This window comes from Calypte anna, chromosome Z, assembly GCF_003957555.1.
Source record: "Calypte anna isolate BGI_N300 chromosome Z, bCalAnn1_v1.p, whole genome shotgun sequence".
Taxonomy (NCBI): Eukaryota; Metazoa; Chordata; class Aves; order Apodiformes; family Trochilidae; genus Calypte; species Calypte anna.
This window is the reverse complement of record NC_044274.1, coordinates 12,603,027-12,623,041: the sequence shown is the minus strand read 5'-3', so window position 1 is coordinate 12,623,041 and position 20,015 is coordinate 12,603,027. Positions and strand designations below refer to the sequence as shown.

At 39.9% G+C, this 20,015-nt stretch overlaps 1 protein-coding gene across 2 annotated transcripts; it reads left to right on the top strand.

Annotated features, from left to right (window-relative positions):
* The first annotated feature begins 1,154 nt into the window (after positions 1-1,154).
* Positions 1,155-19,152, top strand: C1QTNF3 (C1q and TNF related 3). Of its 2 annotated transcripts, none has more exons than XM_008496446.2 (6): positions 1,155-1,522; positions 6,152-6,263; positions 8,797-8,951; positions 13,295-13,424; positions 17,266-17,365; positions 18,710-19,152. In XM_008496446.2, exons 1-6 carry the CDS (start codon positions 1,235-1,237, stop codon positions 18,867-18,869), a joined length of 945 nt encoding a protein of 314 aa, XP_008494668.1. In that variant the 5' UTR covers positions 1,155-1,234; the 3' UTR covers positions 18,870-19,152. The 2 variants fall into 2 exon arrangements, with proteins under 2 accessions (XP_008494668.1, XP_008494669.1); XM_008496447.2 differs by having other exon boundaries at positions 1,235-1,318; positions 18,710-18,869.
* Positions 19,153-20,015: the final 863 nt, after the last annotated feature.

Here is a 20,015-nt window from a genome sequence, read left to right as displayed (position 1 = left end):
TTTATTAGGCAACTGAACAGCAGGAAAAAGAAAACTGAAGAAAAAAAGGGGTAATTTAGTAACACAGAGGACCTTAGACGTCACAAAAGAGTCCTAGACAAATGGTAGGAGGATGGTGGAGGGTGGTCAGTTCTGAACAACCTGAGTATGAGCCAATCCATCACATTGCAGGGCCACCCTTCATTCTCTGGGGAGGTTGCATTCAGTAATGTTTTTGTAGCCATGGGAACACTGGGTGTGCATGTGGATGGGGATGCAGCTGCAGAACTGGATTCTGCAGTTACGGCTTCCCAGAGGATACTTGAGTGGGTGATTCAAAAAATATAATAAGGATATTATTTTACGTATATAATTTGATTCCTTTAGTGTGAAATAAGCCCCCAGTAAATTTATATTTACTTGGCAGTGAAGATATAAAACTTGGTTTGGCAGTTGCATTTAGCAAAACACTGGGAACTCAAGGGAAAAAAATATTGCCTGGCTGAGTACATTGAACTAATGCTGAGAAATGGGGCTCTGTGAATCTGAATTCAATCCAGTTTTTCAGAGGTACTTATCCAGTCTCCTTCCACTGTTGGCCAGCTGACAGAAATTCAGTATTTTTCTTTTAGTGAATGAAGAGCATAGTCAGAAGCAGCCACTGGATCAGGATCATATGCAAAAGCTCCTCTTGTGCTTTTGTTTCCTAATTGCTCTTGGAAGGATTTTTTGTACTGGGCTGACGCAGTTGTGTGTGTGAATTTCCTGGCACAGAAGGAAGGTGGCTGCATCCAAAAGACATTTGAGAGTGTGAATTCACAGCCTTTCCATGTCTAATCAAGGAGTGTAAACCATTAGCCACATGTTCTCCATTTCCATCACATTTTTTCACACTTAAGCAAAAACATGCCAAAGAAAAGGTGCTACATTTTTTAATGCCCCCAAATAGGAACCACGGGAGTCCGTTAAATGCTGTGGTCATTTCCAGCATACAAATCAATTTTCCTTGTGGTGGTGAGGTGGTGAATAATGCCTGGTTTGTTTAAAGGAGCATGACTGATCTTGGATGAAGAACCCTGTCACTTTGGCATTTTTTAGTTTTATTTATTGCACGCAACCATATAAAACCTGGTACTGGTCTCAGTGCCAGGCTTACTAGTGGAAAAGCTGAAAGGACCACATAACTCCTGGTGCAGCAAAGAGGTTCTCCTTCTGCAAGGCATTTGCTGGACTCCTGAAAATAATTTTTAATAACATGGCAGAGAAGGATTTCATCAGTTGGCATCTACTGGCTTTATTTTTTCTTCCATTTTGCCTGTGTCAAGATGAATACATGGAGGTGAGCAGAAGATCTTATAAACCAGTGGCCAAAGTTTTGCAAAGTCACCACCAGACTGGCCATAAAGGTTCCAGAAGCAGGGAAATATTGAAACAGCGGAGCCAACTTGTAGAATGGACTGTTGATAATAGCACTTCTACAGACCAAAAAGTCCTGAGACCAGAGGTAGATGATGTAGAACTGACTACCTCAGATAGAGTCCAGGTACTCTTAATTAATCTTCTACAGATATCTTTAAAGCTAATGAGATTTTTTTCCCTAAGATTATTAATGATATATTTATAAATTATTAATATTAAAGCTGTGTATTGGTCTGTATCCTGCTGAGCTTCTTTATAGGATCTTTTCGTGAGCTGGTACAACTAGCTGTGGTTGGGGACACTGGGTTCAAAACAGAGAGCAGCACTTTGTTTTGCTGAAACTGTGATCCTGTGCAATCATATATTCTGAGATACAGTCTCTTAATGATTTTAAGCTATTACTTACTTAATATATTAAAATTATTCTGTTTACTCATTTGGATGTGATTTATGGAGGTATTTGGAAATACTCAAATAGCAGAGAGTAACTTTACTTGAAAATTATGTACATAAATTATATTCTTTTCAGCTTGAGACAAACATAATGAAATTCTGAGTGTTCAAAATTTATTCTAAGGAATCTCTTGGAAAAAAAGAACAAGTAATAATGTAATGAGTAGATTTAATAATATACATAAAGGATAGTTTCAAAGGAAAGAAGACTCAGAATGAAACTAAATCATCTGTAGGACCTCTGTTTTATACTAAGAGTCTTCTTATGCCTTTTGCATGGATTTTAGATATTATGGTCATTAGCTTACAACAAAGAGAAAATGGCATATTGTGATTATACATAAAATATTGCAATCCAGATTAAGAAGGAAAAATATGAAGGGCAGAAGAAGCTCTTGCTAGCACTAGGCAAAACAAAAATCCACTCAGATGAAGTTCTTCTTGATTGATGTTTTTTTTAGAAACAACAAGACTGTGAGTGTATTGTTCCTATTTCTGATACAAATGTTTCAGTTCTGTATAGTTCACCCTTCAACATTTGTTTTAAAAAACTCTTTTAGATCAAACTATGATATTTTGAATTCCAAAAATTATGGGCATGCAGACAAGTGTTCAATAATAACGTAAACCAAGATAAGCAGAAAGGGGATTTGATTTTAATCCTGTCCCAGACCTGAAGAACTGAAACACTTCTAAGCATGAAAACAGATTTAATACACCACCATATTTCCTGTATTTAAATTTTATATGCTTTGCAGTTCATATTTCTTGGGCAGAAGTTATATGTTCCTCCAATGTACTAGTTTTGTTAAAATGCACTTGCAGGATATAAACAGCAAAATGTCAGTTACACGATGAGACAGCAACTGTGTGTGTACCTCCTCACTGTAGAGAGAATTGTGAAGCTGCACACTATAGACCATTTATAATTGCTACTTAAAGAAGATTCCCCTTTACCTCGACATTATTTCAGACAATGCAGGGAATAACAGAAAATTACAAATGCTTTTTAGGGGTCAAACTTTCTCAGAGAACGTCTCACTGTTAGGGGCGCATGTGTCTCTAATCAGAAAATTTTATGCAACATGCTTGGAGTTCTATGCTGGGGGAAGAGGCTGTGACATTAAAACTGAGCCCAGTGAGTCTGAGTCCATCCGATGGCAGTCATTTACCTGCCAGATCCTCTCCAAGCAGCAATCTTTGCCAGGGAAATGATGCAATTTTTGGCTTGTGGGAAAACAATGAAATAGAGCAGTAGCAGATGCATGTCAGGGATAATCCATCACAGAGTGATGCAATAGGTATTTTCCATCTCTAGCCTCCAGGGATTTCCAGGCAGAGAAGGAACAAAGGTGGCACAGACAAGTTCTAGTTCATGTCCAACCTCTCTCTTCCCCTTGAGGTCTCTGAAAGTTGTTTCACCCTTGAATCCATTGGTTACCTTAGCTCTGGCTGCAGAATTTCATCCTCTTGCTAAAGAATTTTAACAATCCCATTCCTTGTTGCATGGAGCAGTGACAATAGCATGGATCTTTGCTGCACTGGGTACAAGGCCAGTTTCCACACTGCTAGAACTTATGCAAAATAGAATGTGCATTTCTCAAGCACAAAAGCTGTAAGTGACTGGGGATTTATTTTGTAGAGTACCTGTTGCCTAGAACTGCCTCCCACAATGTAAATCATAGGAAATCCAGCAAATAGCCTCAAAAACATTTCCAGTTTCTATCTGTATTAGGATATCACTATGCCTGATATATTTCACAACCTCCTAAATCATATTCATGTTCTGAGAGCAATGCCAAAATTTCATTGCTCATCAAAATTTATGTGCAAATGGGTGCAAAGGATACCTTTGGCAACTAGGTTGTAATTAAACTGTGTCGCATTTAAGTGTAATTTTACTTCAGGAACGGGTTTTTCTTTTAAATGTACTCTTCATGAAGTTCTCTGGTTCTATATATTAAAAAAGTATCCTGAGTATTCACTGTTCTTGACAGCTGACTGTGAACATTTTTTTTCCTTCCTAGTCAAAGGACCATTGAAGATAGTAATTCCATTCTACTTCATGACTTTCAGAATTGGAACTGTTCTCATACTACGAGGCTGGCAGGATTTGTCTCATTTTACATGTAATAATCTGCTTAGCTTTTTGAGACACAAATGCCACTTAGCATTTTGTTATGACCAGCACTAGTATCTATTTTATCATAACACAGCTGATTAGATAATAATGTTGCTCAGGATTTCAGTGCACTGGGTAAAAAAATCAAATCTTCAATGCTCATCTTACATGCAGTCCAGTTTGCTTCATTCATACCACACCTTACCAATCCACAATTCTAAGTCTTCAGGTAATTACATGCTGGTATAACTTATTTGCTTTTGGTAGGTATGTATATAGTTTGTCTTCTCATTTAACATGAATAAAAAGCACTATCAGAAAAAAAGCTGAAGATTTTTTTTAATCTCTGTGCAACACTCAACATCAGCAATCCATGTGGTGAAAAATATTTGTGTAGTTGCAGTCCTCTTGTGCTGGGCTCCCCTTCAAGGATTGGAAATGAGCCCAAAGCAGGGTTACTTCTCTCATATAAGAAAGCTTTAACCATCATGTCCAATGATTGTCAGTTATGGTCCTTCTAGCAACTGGGAGAGAAAAAATAGAAAGAAAGATACAAACAGGTCATCGAGGAACAGGCAGACCAACAGACAGAACTGTTTTTTCTCATAAAATACAGATGTTACCCCAAAATAAGGTAAAAAGCATAGTATTAATCAAACCCCCATAAATAGGAAGCCCTTCTGCTCATTGGCAAGTCTTAACTTACCAACAACTTTTTTAAATATGAAGCATATTTGTTGAACTGTCAGGTCAGTCTGTATTTCTATGATAGCTTCACCACTGGCTGTTCCAGCTGGAGAGGGCATGTGTCTGTCCCACTGGAGGACTTGCAGTATTTTGGTGGCATGAAAGGCATTGTCCTTTATCCATGAACTCCAAGGCCTCTTGAAATAAATGCATTCTGGAGGTGTGCTTGGGCAGGAATACAGCAAATCTGTATGCTCATTTCACAGCTCCCATCCCACCAAAGGCTCTTTTGCTGTCATTAAACCAATAATTCTGCACTAGGCAGGTAATTTGATTATAAGGATGAGCAGAAAGGAAGAAAGACAAGTAGTAGAATTATTTGAGAAAAGTTGAAGTTGGACTGGTGTAACCTTCCTTTTCAGGAATTTAAGAACTTCAGGTCTGCAACTCAGGATAACAACAAAGAGTTGTAGAAAAAGAAAACAAAGAAAAAGGAAAAGTAAAAAAAGAACAAACAAACAAACCAATAAACAAACAAACAAAAAAACCATAAGCCTAGAAGGAGAAATTAATAGGAGGCAGAGAAATAAAAAAAAAATCAAACCCTGTACCTATCAGCTAACTCATCAGAAGGTTTGTGATTGCTAGATTATCATAACAGCCTAGCTATGAAATTCAGCTAAGGCTGAATAACACCTCATTAGTATAAACTGGGGAAAGAAAACAACGGAAGCAAACTATTACCAAATTATTATTGCAGCATATGAGTTGTGTATACAAAACTCATTAGTTTATTTATGTTAGTTTCAGCATATCAACACGTTTTCATGGTGCTATACCCACAGCTACAAACAATCAAATCAACATAACATCAAATGCTGTGGCAAGTTCAAATTTTTGTCATATATCTTGGCACTTTTTTACATTCTCCCAGCTTCAGCAGCCTGTAAATACGTAAGTTGGGGGCCATGAACAAGGACCATGCTGCACAGATATTTTTCAACATCTCCTCCAGTCAGTTCACAGGGGTTTTTTTTGGTTTTTTAGTGGAGGAAAATTTATTGCTGAAGGTTAAATGAAGTCCCTTGTGTCCTGCCACTCGTTGTATGTAGGCATTTTTGTCAAGAAAGGTCACCTGAAATGTGGGGTCAGTGAAAAACAGCATAGGAACCTAATTGAACTCTTAATCTAGCTTTCATTATTTGGTATTATTTTATTTTCAAAACCCTTATTGCTGGAAAGGAGAAACAATTTTTTTTAAAATATTCATATAGTTCTTAGAACACTTGAAAAGCTATTCTGTTAAATCTTCCAAAAATAACATCTCTACGGACAACCCAAGTATGGGAGATTCTAGCCCAGATGAAAAGTGTTTTGAAAACTTAACAAATATGTAAACAGAGAATATATAATGAAGACCCTGTAACAGACATGTGTATGACTGATGTCCTCCATGAATGAGCTACTTAAAGCTTATTTTTGTGCACTTAGCCTCCACAGACTGGACCACAGAATCCAGACTGTAGTTCCTGCTGCCGTGGTGACTTTGGACTTCGACTCTATCAAGGTCCCCCAGGACCTCCTGGACCCCCTGGGATGCCAGGTAAAGATGAACTCTTGTTGATTTTCATCTACTCTAACATAGGCTGTTCTATGAAATACCAGAGAACGGTCTGTACACCAGTTCTTGGGGACAGATAAAGAAAAATGTTTTTCAATAATTTCTGGAAAGACAGATTTTCAGTTAGATTCTAAAGTCTTTTCCATGGAAAATGAATTTTTTATTAAAATTCAGCTTTCACAAATTCATACTGAATGTAATAGTATTACATTTTTAAGGCAGATTGGTCTCTCTTCTTAAAGTAGTATGAATCTCCTATTGAAGCTGGAAGAACTTGTTGCTTGCAGTTAATTATTGTGATCACCTTTGAATACCCAGCTATACTATTGTGTATTCAGGAGATTTTTTTTTTTTTTTTCAACCAGAATACTTTTAGCCAATATTTTAAAGAGACACACATGCTTCTACTCTCTTAGAAAGTTTTTTTTTCTTTCTTCTTGTCATGCATAACAAAAAGTATACTTCACCCACTCCCCCATTTAAAATGCACATGAAACAGGATATAGAAGAAAAGGGAATACTTTGATCTGATTATTGGTAAGGGGAAAAAAGCATGAGAGAGAAAAAGATAGTTAGTTGTATGTTGATGTACATGTGTCACAGCAGCTACCTTCAAGGGTTTGAAAATCACTGTTCCTTAAGCAGATGTACAATGTAAATGCACATCACTGACTTACAAATTTGTCTCATCTTCAAAAGCTAAATCTCCTGTTATCACAATAAAAATGCAATTTTATAATCCTTTTATCTCACAAATGTACTGACAGCAACAGACACAACAGATAATGGTACACAAAAAAGTAATGTAGTGAGAGACTTATGGTAAGACTTATGGTAAATACAGTGTACAGTAACAGTTACATTTGACTGTTACAAATTTAAATCCAAGTAACTGAAGGCTTCCAAGAGCTCACTTCTGTTGGCAAAATATCGAAATAGATTTTTACTTTGACATATTTTGGTTATTAGGCAAAATAAAGTCACAGGCATATTTAGTAGTGGCCTGATGAAAGTTACTTATACATCAATGCTTTATAAAAATACTTTTGACCACTCCAGAAGTAAGAGAAATCAAGTGGTGAAGCCTCTTGTACAGAAATATTGCATTACATATTAATAAATTGTTGGCTTCTTAGAAGTGGGACACAATCTTGTATTAGGGCCAATTTTTCAAGGCTGTGGTGGACATACAGGGACAGCCCATTCCCATCTTTGCCCTTTTCACAGATGAGGATGCATCTCAGTCACACCTTCTTGTAACCAAGAGAAATGTTCTGCACTCTGGAAGTTCTCAGTTTCCTTCATCTGATGCATTTCACATCACCGTGCTTGTAAGGGGCACAGCAACAGCTTTTTTTCCCTTGATTGAATCAAATGTTGCTCACAGACTTCTATTCTGAACTGCTAGAGAAGTAATTCTGGCTTTACATGAAGGATCATCTTCGTTATTTTTAAGAGTTTTTGATTTCTCTGTCTAAACAAAAATTTGCTTATTTCCTTCCACCATTTATATTCCATGTTCAAAGCATCTTTTCCTCAATACAGAAAATTGGAAGAACCATTTAATTATTAGATTTGATCTCTAACACCACCAATGTTTTTGCAAACTCATAACCAGATTGACTTATTAGAGAACATGCAGAGTGGCATAAATTTCTAATTTCAATTCAGAATTTCCTGAGTAATGAATTGAAAGGTCATGCTTTTGCTTCAGGTAGACACAATAATTGCCTAGGTATTACAGGCAACTTTAAAATTTTGGCAATTGCATAGATGTTTGCTCAGTAATTTCCTCAGTAAACATCAGGAAGTAAGTAATGCTACAGATGCAGCAATATGTTCTTATAATGACCCCTTTTTACAAGAAGTCATCTGAGCAAATCTTCATTGTAAAAATTTTGTCCTTCTTTAAATCTAGGAACAACATGCAATCAATCAACCCCTTCAAGCTAACCATCACAGTGAGGATGCACACTCTCCCATTTTGGGCACAGATGGGTCATTTAGATAATCTAACGCTACAGCCATTCTCCATAGACATCTTTCAAACACAGCAAAAGGTTATTCAGAAATATTTTATCCTATCCTAATTAGCTTAAATTATCAGGAAATAAGCTTTTACACAATGGTAAAAGTAAGACTGTTTATGCAGGCTACCTGGTATGTGTCAATATCCCTTTTCTCAAGCCTCATGTCCACTGAGGTTTGTCCTTGCACACCTCTACCCAAAAATGCAATGGCTTGAGACATGAGCAGTTTACACAATGGCAACAAAGCATGAAGGTTTACTCTTAATCATCAATCTATATCCTTCTGGAAACTTCCCCTCCAGTTTAACCACAGAGCAGCTTCTTATCCCTTGCACTTTAGTCTGCGTTTGACAGTACTGAAAAGTCCCTGTGTTGCAAATTGTTGGAAAAAGACCCTGGCACAGTTACATATTAAAATACATGAAATTATTTAACTTAATCAGAAAGCTTTGTTGTCTTTGGTTTTGTTTATGTTTTTCCTTAAGGAAATCATGGAAACAATGGGAATAATGGAGCAACAGGTCAGGAAGGAGCCAAAGGTGAGAAAGGAGACAAAGGAGATATGGGACCAAGGGGAGAGCGTGGCCATCATGGACCCAAAGGAGAGAAGGGTTACCCTGGGATTCCCCCAGAGCTACAGGTACAAAATCTTCAGCTTGTGTTGGCTGCAGCACTCCTCAGGTTATGGTTTTTTTCTCTGGAAAACAGCACCTAAATCCTCTAAGATAATACGAAGCAAATGGCCTCATAAATGAATCCAGTGGGACACATATATAGCCCCTGTCTTGACTGACAAATGTGTTCTGTCAGATCTTCCTGGAAAAGAAAGACATCACTGCTCAATCATTCTTTAGAGTAATAATGCAGCCAAGAAATGGACAGAAAGAAACATAGATGGTTCCCTTTTAGGGTATAAGGGCAGTATCATTAAAAGTGAATAGTGGAGACTATAATTGTTTTATCAAGCTGTGTTTCATATATATCTACACTTCCTGTGGCATTTGACAAGAGTAAAGGGATCACTCAGGCCCATGCTTCAAAAGTCAGTCAGGCTTTGTGAGGTTCTCAGAAGCCTATGTATGCACCTCCTCAAAGTATGGGATCAAAACTGAGCAAAGTCCCTTGGCTTTGAAAAATAGCCCTCAGTGGCTATCTGTGGGTTTATATGTCTAGATACCTTAAATATGTTGAGAAGTACATAGCATCTGCCTAGGAATGAACTACCCAAAAGCCAGACGAGCATTAGAACATGCTTAAGCAGGGTTAAAGCCCTAGTGGGTGAAGGTGGGATGGGATATATTTATCTGGGCTCAACACTGTGTTGGCTTAGTCCCGTAGCTTTTATATTAGAACACTTACGTATCCCACGAACCTGGCAGAGGGCAGAGAGCTTATGTGTGTGTATATACATATATAAATGTGTATTTATGTGGGTAAATATATGCCTGTGTGTGTATATGTGAGTGTATATATATATATATATATACATTGCATACAGGTATGTTGTCTTGTTGTCCTGTTCTTAAGGCAATAAAAAGTAAATGGGACCTGGATAACTAGGACCCTTGCTTGCTGTTGCAAAAGGGATTTAAAAGAGTTGTCAGCACTATGTACTACAGTGTATCAACATTTGAGCAGTTCATCTGCAATGGCAGGAGGCTTGACTACCTCTTTGCTGTAAGCACAGCTAAGCTGCTAAAGGCAAAGTGTGGGTGCATGGAAAGCCTTCCAGATATATCCCTCCTGGTCTCCTGATGCCACTGTGGAGGGGGCTTCTGTATATCAGACCAGCCAGCCCAGGACAGGGGAATCCTAAAGCACTTTAGACAGCAGTAAGTGCATTTGGGAGGGGAAATGACTGCAGTCAGATTCAGCTCCAGAGACCCTTCATGTGAGGGAGCAACATGAGCTCCCATTACAATTACTGAGGATCTAGAAGGTAAGTGAGCTTAATCTAAGTCACTGTTGCTTTTGGGCAGGGGGGACCTTAGACACCACAGAGCATACAGCTCTCCAGAAAATATAAGGGAATTTTCATCCTCCCTCACACATACACACTTTAATGGAAGTGGTTTAGCCTTGATCTGACTCTGACCTGCACAAACCAGGCTCACCCCAGAAGGGACAAAGTGGGATACAGCACTCACAAAAAACACATAAAACCAAATCCCATTTCCAGACATTCTGACTGTAGGGAAAACTGAAGCTCTGATCTATTTACGGATCTGTACTTTTTAATTGAAGGATAATATTTCCCAATAACGCTCACTCATATATGCTTTATATACTCATAAAAGGCATGCAAATGAAAACAACAGTACAACCAATGTGTGCAGTGTATGAAAATGGCTTTGGATTTCTAGGTGTTCCATGTTTGAATTCTCCACCCAAGGTTTCATGAAGACACGATAATCACACAGAATAAAATTCACAATGAAAATAGTTTGCAAAACTACTGGACTTTTGTAATAAAGCAGAATTATTTTAATGTTTTTAAAGAATTAACTAGAATTAATATTATAGCTGAAAATCTTAAAGTGTATTTGTTGTGATTACATTCAACCTAAGTCCTTCTGCAATATTAAAACGAGCTATCAATATTTTTTGTTACTTAGAAAGAGCAGTAGCAATTTAATCAAAAACAGAAAAATGAAAGAGAATAAATAATAGAAGCTTATATTGCAACACCTATTTCCAACTGAAATCATAGAATCATGGAATGGCTTAGGTTGGAAGGGACCTCCAATCTCCCTGCCATGGGCAGGAATGCCTCTCATCTAGACAAGGTTGCTCAAGCCCTCATGAAGCCTGGCTTTGAACATTTCCAGGGAGGGGACAGCAACAACTTCTGTGGGCAATCTGTTCCAGAGTCTCACCACCACGTACTGAAGAACTTCTTCCTAATATCCAGTCTAAACCTATTCTTCTTCACTTTAAAACCATTTTCCTTACCCTATCACTGGACACTCTCATGTAAAGTCCCTCTCCAGCCCTCCTGTAGGTTCCCTTCAAGTATTGGAATGCAGATATAAGGTCCCCCTGGAGTCTTCTCTTCTCAGGCTGAACAGTCCCAGCTCTCTCCCAGCAGAGGTGCTCCAGCCCCTGGATCATCTTTGTGGCCCTCCTCTGGACTCGTTCCAACAGATCTATGTTCTCATGGTGGAGACACCAGAACTGGATGCAGTATTCAAGGTGGGATCTCACAAGTGCAGAGTGGAGGGGGAAAATCACCTCTCTTGATCTGCTGGCCACACTCCTCTCGATGCAGCCTAGATGTTTGGCCTTCTGAGATGCATCAGTGCACTGCTAGCTCATGTTGAGCTTCTTGACAGTCAGCACCCCCAATTCCTTCTCTTCAGGATTATTCTCAACCCACTCTGTATATAAAATCTCATCACTATTTTTAACAAATGTATTTAAAAGTTCTTTAAACAGTATAGCATAAAATATGTTATTAACATTATGATAGAGACTTTTAGAGTGGAGGTAGAGGAGAAAACGCTTTTGAATACAACATTATTTTAAGTACAGGTTTATTTTTAAAGTCTTGGTGTGTCCATGTTGGTCTGCTATTTCAAAATGAAACTTAGGCAGAAAAGGCATCTTTTTCAACTCTTCTGATTAGCGCAAGAAAAGAGAATGTGAAGTGTAATTTAGACAAAAAGCAATACATTCCATGAAGATACCACTGTAGCTGCTTTCTTTTAACACATGATGAACTTTAATGTAAACCATTAATGTAAACCTGGCTGAGAAGCAAGAAGATAAAAATTTTGCTGTCACAGAAAATGTATACAAGCAAGGATAAGAAAAACCAGCCCAAGCTTTCAGCTCACATCTTGAGCTCCTCAGATTTGTGAACAGATGGCTAATGATTTCCATTGTTGAACTGGGACTTGGATTTGATTTTGCCTGTTTTGGTTCTGTCCTCATTTAGGTCTAAAATCAAAAGAAGTTTGGATTTTTGTTCTTTTGTTTGGTTGGTTTGTTTTGTTTTCCTTTGGTTTTTTTTTCTAGCATAGACGGAATCTCATGAAAAATGTCATTTTTGCAAGAGGCAGTGACAACTATAATCAAACACTTCTCATCTAAGAAGTTAAGGGACAGAGATAAAATTCCAAGTTATTGTGTGATTTTAGTGCATCCAGATTCAGCAATTCTGCTGGTATTCCATTTACTGACACTGACAATGGGGGGTTCACAGACCCACACAGGCTGGCAGAGCCATTCCCCAGCATCTTGCTGAGGTTTAATCTGAACTGCCCAACATGGGGAGGTTTTGACTGCTTCCCATGGAACATCTTCCATGGTTCGTATGTCTCACTGAAAGAAGTGTAACATCAAGTCAAATTTTCACTTTCATATTTTCTTCTTCTGTTATCAACCACCCCCTGTTGTGACTGAGGGTACAAAGCAGCTGGTAAGAGAGAAAAAACTCTGAAGGCTGAGTCCTAGCAACTGCACTTCTAGAAGGCCTCTAATAAAAATGCTGAACATATCTCTAGAGGCAGTTCACAAGAAACACTGATGTGTATGGATTTTACTGGGCATTATTTATTTCGCAATCCATCTAAAAGCAATATCTATTCTAAATGCATTGGGGAATATATAAAAACTAATTAAATCCCTCTTGTCAGAAACACTAACCATTCCAAAGCCAGTTTTATGTTGAATCATCCTAGAGAGACCTAAAAGTCAATAAAATCCTAAACTAAGTTCCTGACTTGCAAACATTTGCCTGTATACTTTCTTTTACAGTCATGAAAAGGCCAACTGACTGTGAAAAGCCTTTTCCTTCTCCAGTTTCATTCGGTGGGAGTTTTGTTACTGGAGTATCATGGCCTTGGAGCAGGCCCTAGAAGAACATCTCTGTCAGGAAAATCAACACATCACAAATACAGAAAAAAATTATGTAGCTGATTCCTCTGCACTTGTGCACTTTGTGAATAAGTAAGTAACTGAATAAGAACTGTGGTTTTGCAGGTGGCATTCATGGCTTCCATGGCTACTCACTTCAGCAACCAGAACAGTGGGATCATCTTCAGTAGTGTTGAAACCAACGTTGGAAATTTTTTTGATGTCATGACTGGCAGATTTGGTGCTCCTGTGAATGGTGAGTGTTTGCAGAATAATGTAACACAGTTCTAGGAGCTATGGGGAGAAGTATGGTCCATAATAAGGAGAAACTAGTTAAATGTCTTTGGATATGGCTCTGATGGGACTCACTCTGCGTTGCGCCTGCTACCTACTTTGAGGAAAATTAAACTGGAAACTGAGGAAGCCAAGAGAAGGCTTGTCAGCCAGTGAGGCTAGTGTTGGCATAAGGGCAGGAGAAAGAGGAATGGCCAAAGCTTGGGAGGGAGCAGAACTATCTGTGTTGAGACCTTTTACCCTCCAGACACTATGACAGTAATCATGTCCTTGCTGTTGCAGCAGCAGTTTCACAGATGCCTCCTCCACCTCCTGCCTCAAGTCACTCTTTGTGACCACCTTCCCACATGCCAGGTCAGTTTTAAGCTGGCCTGCAACAAATGTGCAGATGGAAATGAGGCGTTGCAGGTTTTGCTGAGTTATTTTGCAGATGCATCACTCCCCATCTACACAGCTGTGGTGCAGGAAGAACAAGAGGAGATGAAGGAGTCAGGGCCATAACCAAAAACATATAGAATCATAGAATGGCTGGGTTTGGAAGAGACCTTAACAGATCACCTAGTTCCCATCCCCCTGCCATGGACAGGGACACCTGCCGTTAGACAAGGTTGCTCCAAGAACCATCCATTCTGGAATTTCCAGGGATGGGGCACTGCAGGTTCCCTAGTAACTGCCACTGTCTCACCAACCTCACAGTAAAGAATTTCTTCCTAATGTCTGACATAAATCTGCCCTCTTCCAATTTAAAGCCATTACCCACTGTCCTATCACTTCATGCCCTTGTAAAAAGTCCCTCCCCACCTTTCCTGTAGCTCCTTCACAGAATCACAGAATCACTGGAGTTGGAAGGGACCTCTAGTCATTGGAGTTGGACTAGATCATCTAGTCCAACTCTGTTGATAAAGCAAGATTGCCTAGAACACATCAGGCAGGATTTCATCCAGGTGGATTTTTAATGTCTCCAGAGAGGGAAACTCTCTGGGCAGCCTGTTCCAGTGCTTTGTCACCCTCACAAAAAGGTTTTTTCTTATGTGTATACAGAACTGTCTCTGTTCCAGCTTGTGTCCATTGCCCCTTGTCCTGTCACTGGGCATTACTGAAAGAGTCTGACTCCAGATTACAGACTACCTTCAGGTACTTAAAAGTTGCTGTGAGGTCTCCCTGGAGTTTTTTCTTCTCCAGGCTGACCAGCGCCATCTCTCTCAATCTATCTTCATAGGAGAGGTGCTCCAGCCTTCTGATCATCTTCATGGGCCTCCTATGGTCTATCTCCCATTACTCCATATCCTTCTTCTGTTGGTGGCTCCAGAAATTAACTCAGTACTCCGGGTGGGGGCTCACAAAAGTGGAGCAGAGCCAGAGATTTAGCCCCTCGACCTGATGGTTACACTTCTTTTGATGCAGCTCAGAATATGGCTTTCTGGGCATGTAAATCTAAGCAAAGCCTGAAACTGACTTCCTCCACTTGGTCTTCTTTTTTTTTTTGGCAATTGATTTTCTCACAGATGTGGGAAATTATATTAAGTTAAATCAAAGTCAGGTACTCCAAGTTTTCTGTAGCACATCTTCATAGAATCATAGAATCATAGAATTGGCTGGGTTGGAAGGGACCTCAGAGATCATCGAGTCCAACCCTTGAACCACCGTTGCAGTTGCTAGACTATGGCACTAAGTGCCACATCCAGACTCTTTTTAAATATCTCCAGGGACGAAGAATCCACTACTTCACTGGGCAGCTCATTCCAATGCTTGATCACCCTCCCAGTAAAGAAATTCTTTCTAATATCTAACCTAAACTTCCCCTGGCACAACTTAAGACCATGCCCTCTTGTCTTCTTGAAAGTCATCTGGGAAAAGAGACCAACCCCCACCTGGCTACACCCTCCTTTCAGGTAGTTGTAGAGAGCGATGAGGTCTCCTCTGAGCCTCCTCTTCTCCAGGCTGAGCAGCCCCAGTTCCCTCCGCCTCTCCTCATAGGGTCTGTGTTCGAGTCCTTTCACCAGCCTGGTTGCCCTCCTTTGGACCTGCTCCAGGACCTCAATATCTTTCCTAAACTGAGGGGCCCAGAACTGGACACAGTACTCGAGGTGTGGCCTCACCAGGGCTGAGTACAGGGGCAGAATCACTTCCTTGGACCTGCTGGCGATGCTGTTCCAGATACAGGCCAGGATGCCATTGGCCTTCTTGGTTACCTGGGCACACTGCTGGCTCATGTTCAGCTTCCTGTCAATCCAGACTCCCAGGTCCCTTTCTGCCTGGCTGCTCTCAGCCACTCTGTCCCCAGCCTGTAGCGCTGCATGGGGTTGTTGTGGCCAAAGTGCAGGACCCGGCACTTGGCCGTGTTGAACCTCATCCCACTGGAATCAGCCCAACTCTCCAGTCTGTCCAGGTCCCTCTGCAGAGCCCTCCTGCCTTCCAGTTGATCCACATTCCCCTCCAGCTTAGTGTCATCTGCGAATGTGCTGATGGTGGACTCAATCCCTCCATCTAAATCATCAATGAAGATATTGAACAGAACTGGGCCCAACACTGATCCCTGGGGGACACCACTAGTGACCGGCTGCCAACTGGATGCAGCCCCGTTCAGCACCACTCTCGGGGCCCAGCCCTCCAGCCAGTTCTTAACCCAGCACAGGGTGCTCCTGTCGAATCTGTGGGCTGACAGCTTTTTCAGGAGGATGCTGTGGGAGACGGTGTCAAACACTTTGCTGAAGTCCAGGTAGACCACATCCACAGCCTTCCCCTCATCCACCAAACGGGTCACCTGATCATAAAAGGAGATCAGGTTGGTCAGGCATGACCTGCCCTTTCTAAACCCGTGCTGGCTGGGTCTGATCCCTTGCCCATCCTGCAGGTGCTGTGTGATTGCAATGAGGATGATTTGTTCCATGACCCTGCCAGGAACTGAGGTCAGGCTGACGGGCCTGTAGTTTCCTGGGTCCTCTTTCCGGCCCTTTTTGTGGATTGGTGTGACATTCGCCAATTTCCAATCATCTGGGATGTCCCCAGTGAGCCAGGACTGTTGGTAGATGACAGAGAGAGGCTTGGCAAGCTCTTCTGCCAACTCCCTCATCACCCTTGGGTGGATCCCATCCGGTCCCCATCTCTTACAGAGAGTTAAGAGAATGTGTCTTCACAGTTGCTTCCTTTGGAGGCTAATGTATACGTGGATGTCAATAAAAATTGACCCACAATGATTTTAAGGATTCTGATACAGACTCCAAACTCCCATTGCAGGTTCAGTGCTACATGCTTATTGCTCAGGAATCAGGATCTTGTCTTCCTTTCTGGAGTATTCTTGTAGGGTTTATAACATGTAACATTGTTGTACTGCTAACACTGTTTGCACCATTCAGACAAAAAAAGAGATAAAAAGGAAGAGGGTCATGGTAAGTGTTGTGAAAGAAGGGAAAGAAGAGACTACATCTGCATTGTTCAGGTATGACCAGATGAGCAGCAGTGTGTGCTGTCAGTCCACCTGGAGGCTGCTTTTTTGGGAGTGGGCAGGAGCAAAAAGGTAAAGAAAAATTGTGAGAGATGGCTTAGTCTCCTGAGAATTCCCCTTACAGTGACAAGGGATGAGAGGTCCTGCCAAGTTCAAATGCAGTTTTTGGCTGAAACCATGCCATATGCAGAATAAAAATTAATCAGACTTTGGCGCACTATAAGCAAAAGCAAAATAACCACTGACAACTGAAAGGTAATTTTGATCTGACACTATGTTTTCTCAGGAAGAAGCACAAGTCTGTAGCATGACTATCTCTCCCTATGAAGTAAACACTTGTATTTGGCAATCTTTCCAGGGGTATATTTCTTCACCTTCAATATGATGAAACATGAAGATGTGGAGGAAGTGTATGTGTACCTAATGCATAATGGTAATACAGTTTTCAGCCTATATAGGTAAGTGAAGGGCTAGGCCATCTTAATTCACAGGTTTGCACAGATGTGGTGGCTTCTTCACAATTTCAAGATGAAATTGTTCATTTTTTGAAGAAATTCTGTAGGGTAAAATGAAAGAAAAACTATTGTATTTTGCCTTCATCAGCTTTCAAGTTTAGGTCACACCTGCCACAGATTTTGGATCTAAAATTCAGATCATAATTTCCTCAGAGGTCAGGAAATTGCACTGCAAGTCAGAGATGATGCCAGTGGTAACATGCTGTCATTCTGCTAGAAGGTATCTTCATCCTTATTTTACCTGTCAGACTAGTACCAGTCTTGCTAAAGATTAGGGGAGACCAATTTACTTGAGGGGTGGAGAGCATTTTATAGTGCAGCAGTAAGGATGCACAAGAAGAAAACGTCCTTTATTTACTGGCTTTGTTACCATTAGAACTCTGGGAATAAACATTTCCTGAATTCTCTGTGTTAGTTGGAAGATCATCAGCAATGGGATTCAATCCAAGTTTATCAGACTCTATAAGGACCAGGTCAAGGCTTGTACCCAGATGAACACGTGGAAAAAACATTTGCAAAAACCCTTTAATACCAGCCAGGGGTTTCACGCCAAACCAAACTTCTCTCCTCCACCTTAATAAACAGACACAAAAGATTAGATTGATAGCACTGGATTTTAGGCATTTAGATGATAACAAGTGGTTCTAAACTTTCAAGATTTCTTCAACAGCCCATACATGAAGCACCATCAAACACCACTTCATTCCCAGTAGATCTTTCCTGCAAAAGAAAGAGCACTCATTTTTTTAATGCCCTGAAGCATAAATTTCAGAAAATGCAACAGGTGTGGGAAAGGGGAACCGAGATTCATCCAGCAGGAAGTTAGGTCACACCAAATGTACCCACGTTCCAAAGAAAGGCCTCAGGAGCTGCCTGTCTCTGGCCACTGCCTGTGCCTGAAACACAGGAGCTCACCCCTCATTTAAAACTAGCTGGGATAACTCCAAATGAAAAAGAGTATCATGGGGAAATCTGTAGTGTTGTGATGAATAAGTAGAGATCTGCTTCAAACAACATATTTTTTCCTGCTCCCTGGGAAAATTTGCTTAAGTTAAAATTCCAGAATTTCAGAAAGGAATGCAATTAGTTAGCATGTAAAATTATGCTAGGAGATCAAATTCAGAAAGATGCCAACATTTCCTCATAGAGCTGAAAAAATGTTGGCAAGCTTTTCAATGAAATTTTGCTCAGAATAACAATGCGCTTTCTTGGATTTTTTTTAAAAAGTTGTTTGCTTGATCATTGATGAGAAACAAAAAACTGACTTGTTAAAATATTCATCCTTAGCTATGAATCAAAAGGGAAAGCAGACACTTCAGGAAACAGTGCAGTGCTAAAACTTGCCAAAGGAGATGAAGTTTGGCTGCGGATGGGGAATGGAGCCCTCCATGGGGACCATCAACGCTTCTCTACCTTTGCTGGGTTTCTTCTTTTTGAAACCAAATAGAAAAAGAAACAACCCGTAGATGTTTATCTGAGGAAACATTCTGAAACTGGTATTTTTCTATGTACTGTGGAACAGCATTACAACATTGAAAGATCAAGAAGGCTTGTTTTGATGCAATACATTGCTATTTTTTAAATCAAAGACGAGGTAGATACATTGTTTTAGCTTTATAGATTTGTGTAAGATCTATTGCCATCTGGGTTGCATCCAGCAAATTGTCAAATGAGGCTATTGCTCTCTTTTCCAAAAAAACTGAAAAAAAAAAAGAAAGGGAGTTTAAATAATCCAGAGATCATTTTACACAGTAAAGTCAAATTTGTCTTTACATATACTTTACTTAAGCATATGTCAGGAACCGAGCAATTAATTCATGTTCTTCTGTACATTTATTCAATTATTATTACACATTCATTTTCAGTTTGCATCATGGTAACAAGCCTGAGTGAATTATATGTAGGCTCAGCTGAGATTAGGTTTAAGGAAGTTTTTACTGGAATAGAATGAACTTTACAAATAGAAGAAAAAAAATGTGAAAATAAAGATATCAAGGATGAAGGCTTATTGCATTCCCATCTCAAACCTCTGAAGATGTATCTGGTGTTATTTTTTCATAGATTTTTTTAGTACTTATTTCTGCTCACTCTCTCTCTCTTAAAAAAAAAAAGAGTGATAATAATTCTTGCCTTAGTAGCAGCTTGAAGCAAAGGTAGTTTATCTTGGAGTGTAGAGGGGATAAGACAGGGTAATGTTTCTTCCTGGCCTTCAAATTGCTAAAATCTGATGTAACTGAATGCAAGGTGGCAAAGCAGAGGCATATATGCTGAAGAAATTAGGATATGCCAACAGCACAAAGAGAGAAACACACACTCTGTAGAGCTTGGACCTTATTTAGAAAGATGTACTTTTTAATGTTGCATATTTACTTAACAGTGAAGTTGTTGATACAGTTTTCCTACCAGCCTTCCAAGAACCAGGGTTTCAGGAAAAGACATTGCAGCCTGGCTCAGCAGCAGCTAACCCAGTTCAATATTTAACTGGAGAAAGCAAATGCTGGTTGGCTCAGAAGTTCTGGTCACAGTAAACTAGGCCATTCTTCAGCATTTGTATCTGCCACCAGCCTTTCAAAATTTGGGTACCTGAAATTCT

What these genes read in the sequence shown, in the direction of transcription:
- C1QTNF3 (XM_008496446.2), top strand. Translation starts at nt 1,235, where the DNA reads ATGGCAGAGAAGGATTTCATCAGTTGGCATCTACTGGCTTTATTTTTT. An exon ending in CTACCTCAGATAGAGTCCAG is followed by an intron (nt 1,523 to 6,151) that starts GTACTCTTAATT and finishes TTGTGCACTTAG; the next exon opens with CCTCCACAGACTGGACCACA. An exon ending in ACAGTTTTCAGCCTATATAG is followed by an intron (nt 17,366 to 18,709) that starts GTAAGTGAAGGG and finishes ATTCATCCTTAG; the next exon opens with CTATGAATCAAAAGGGAAAG.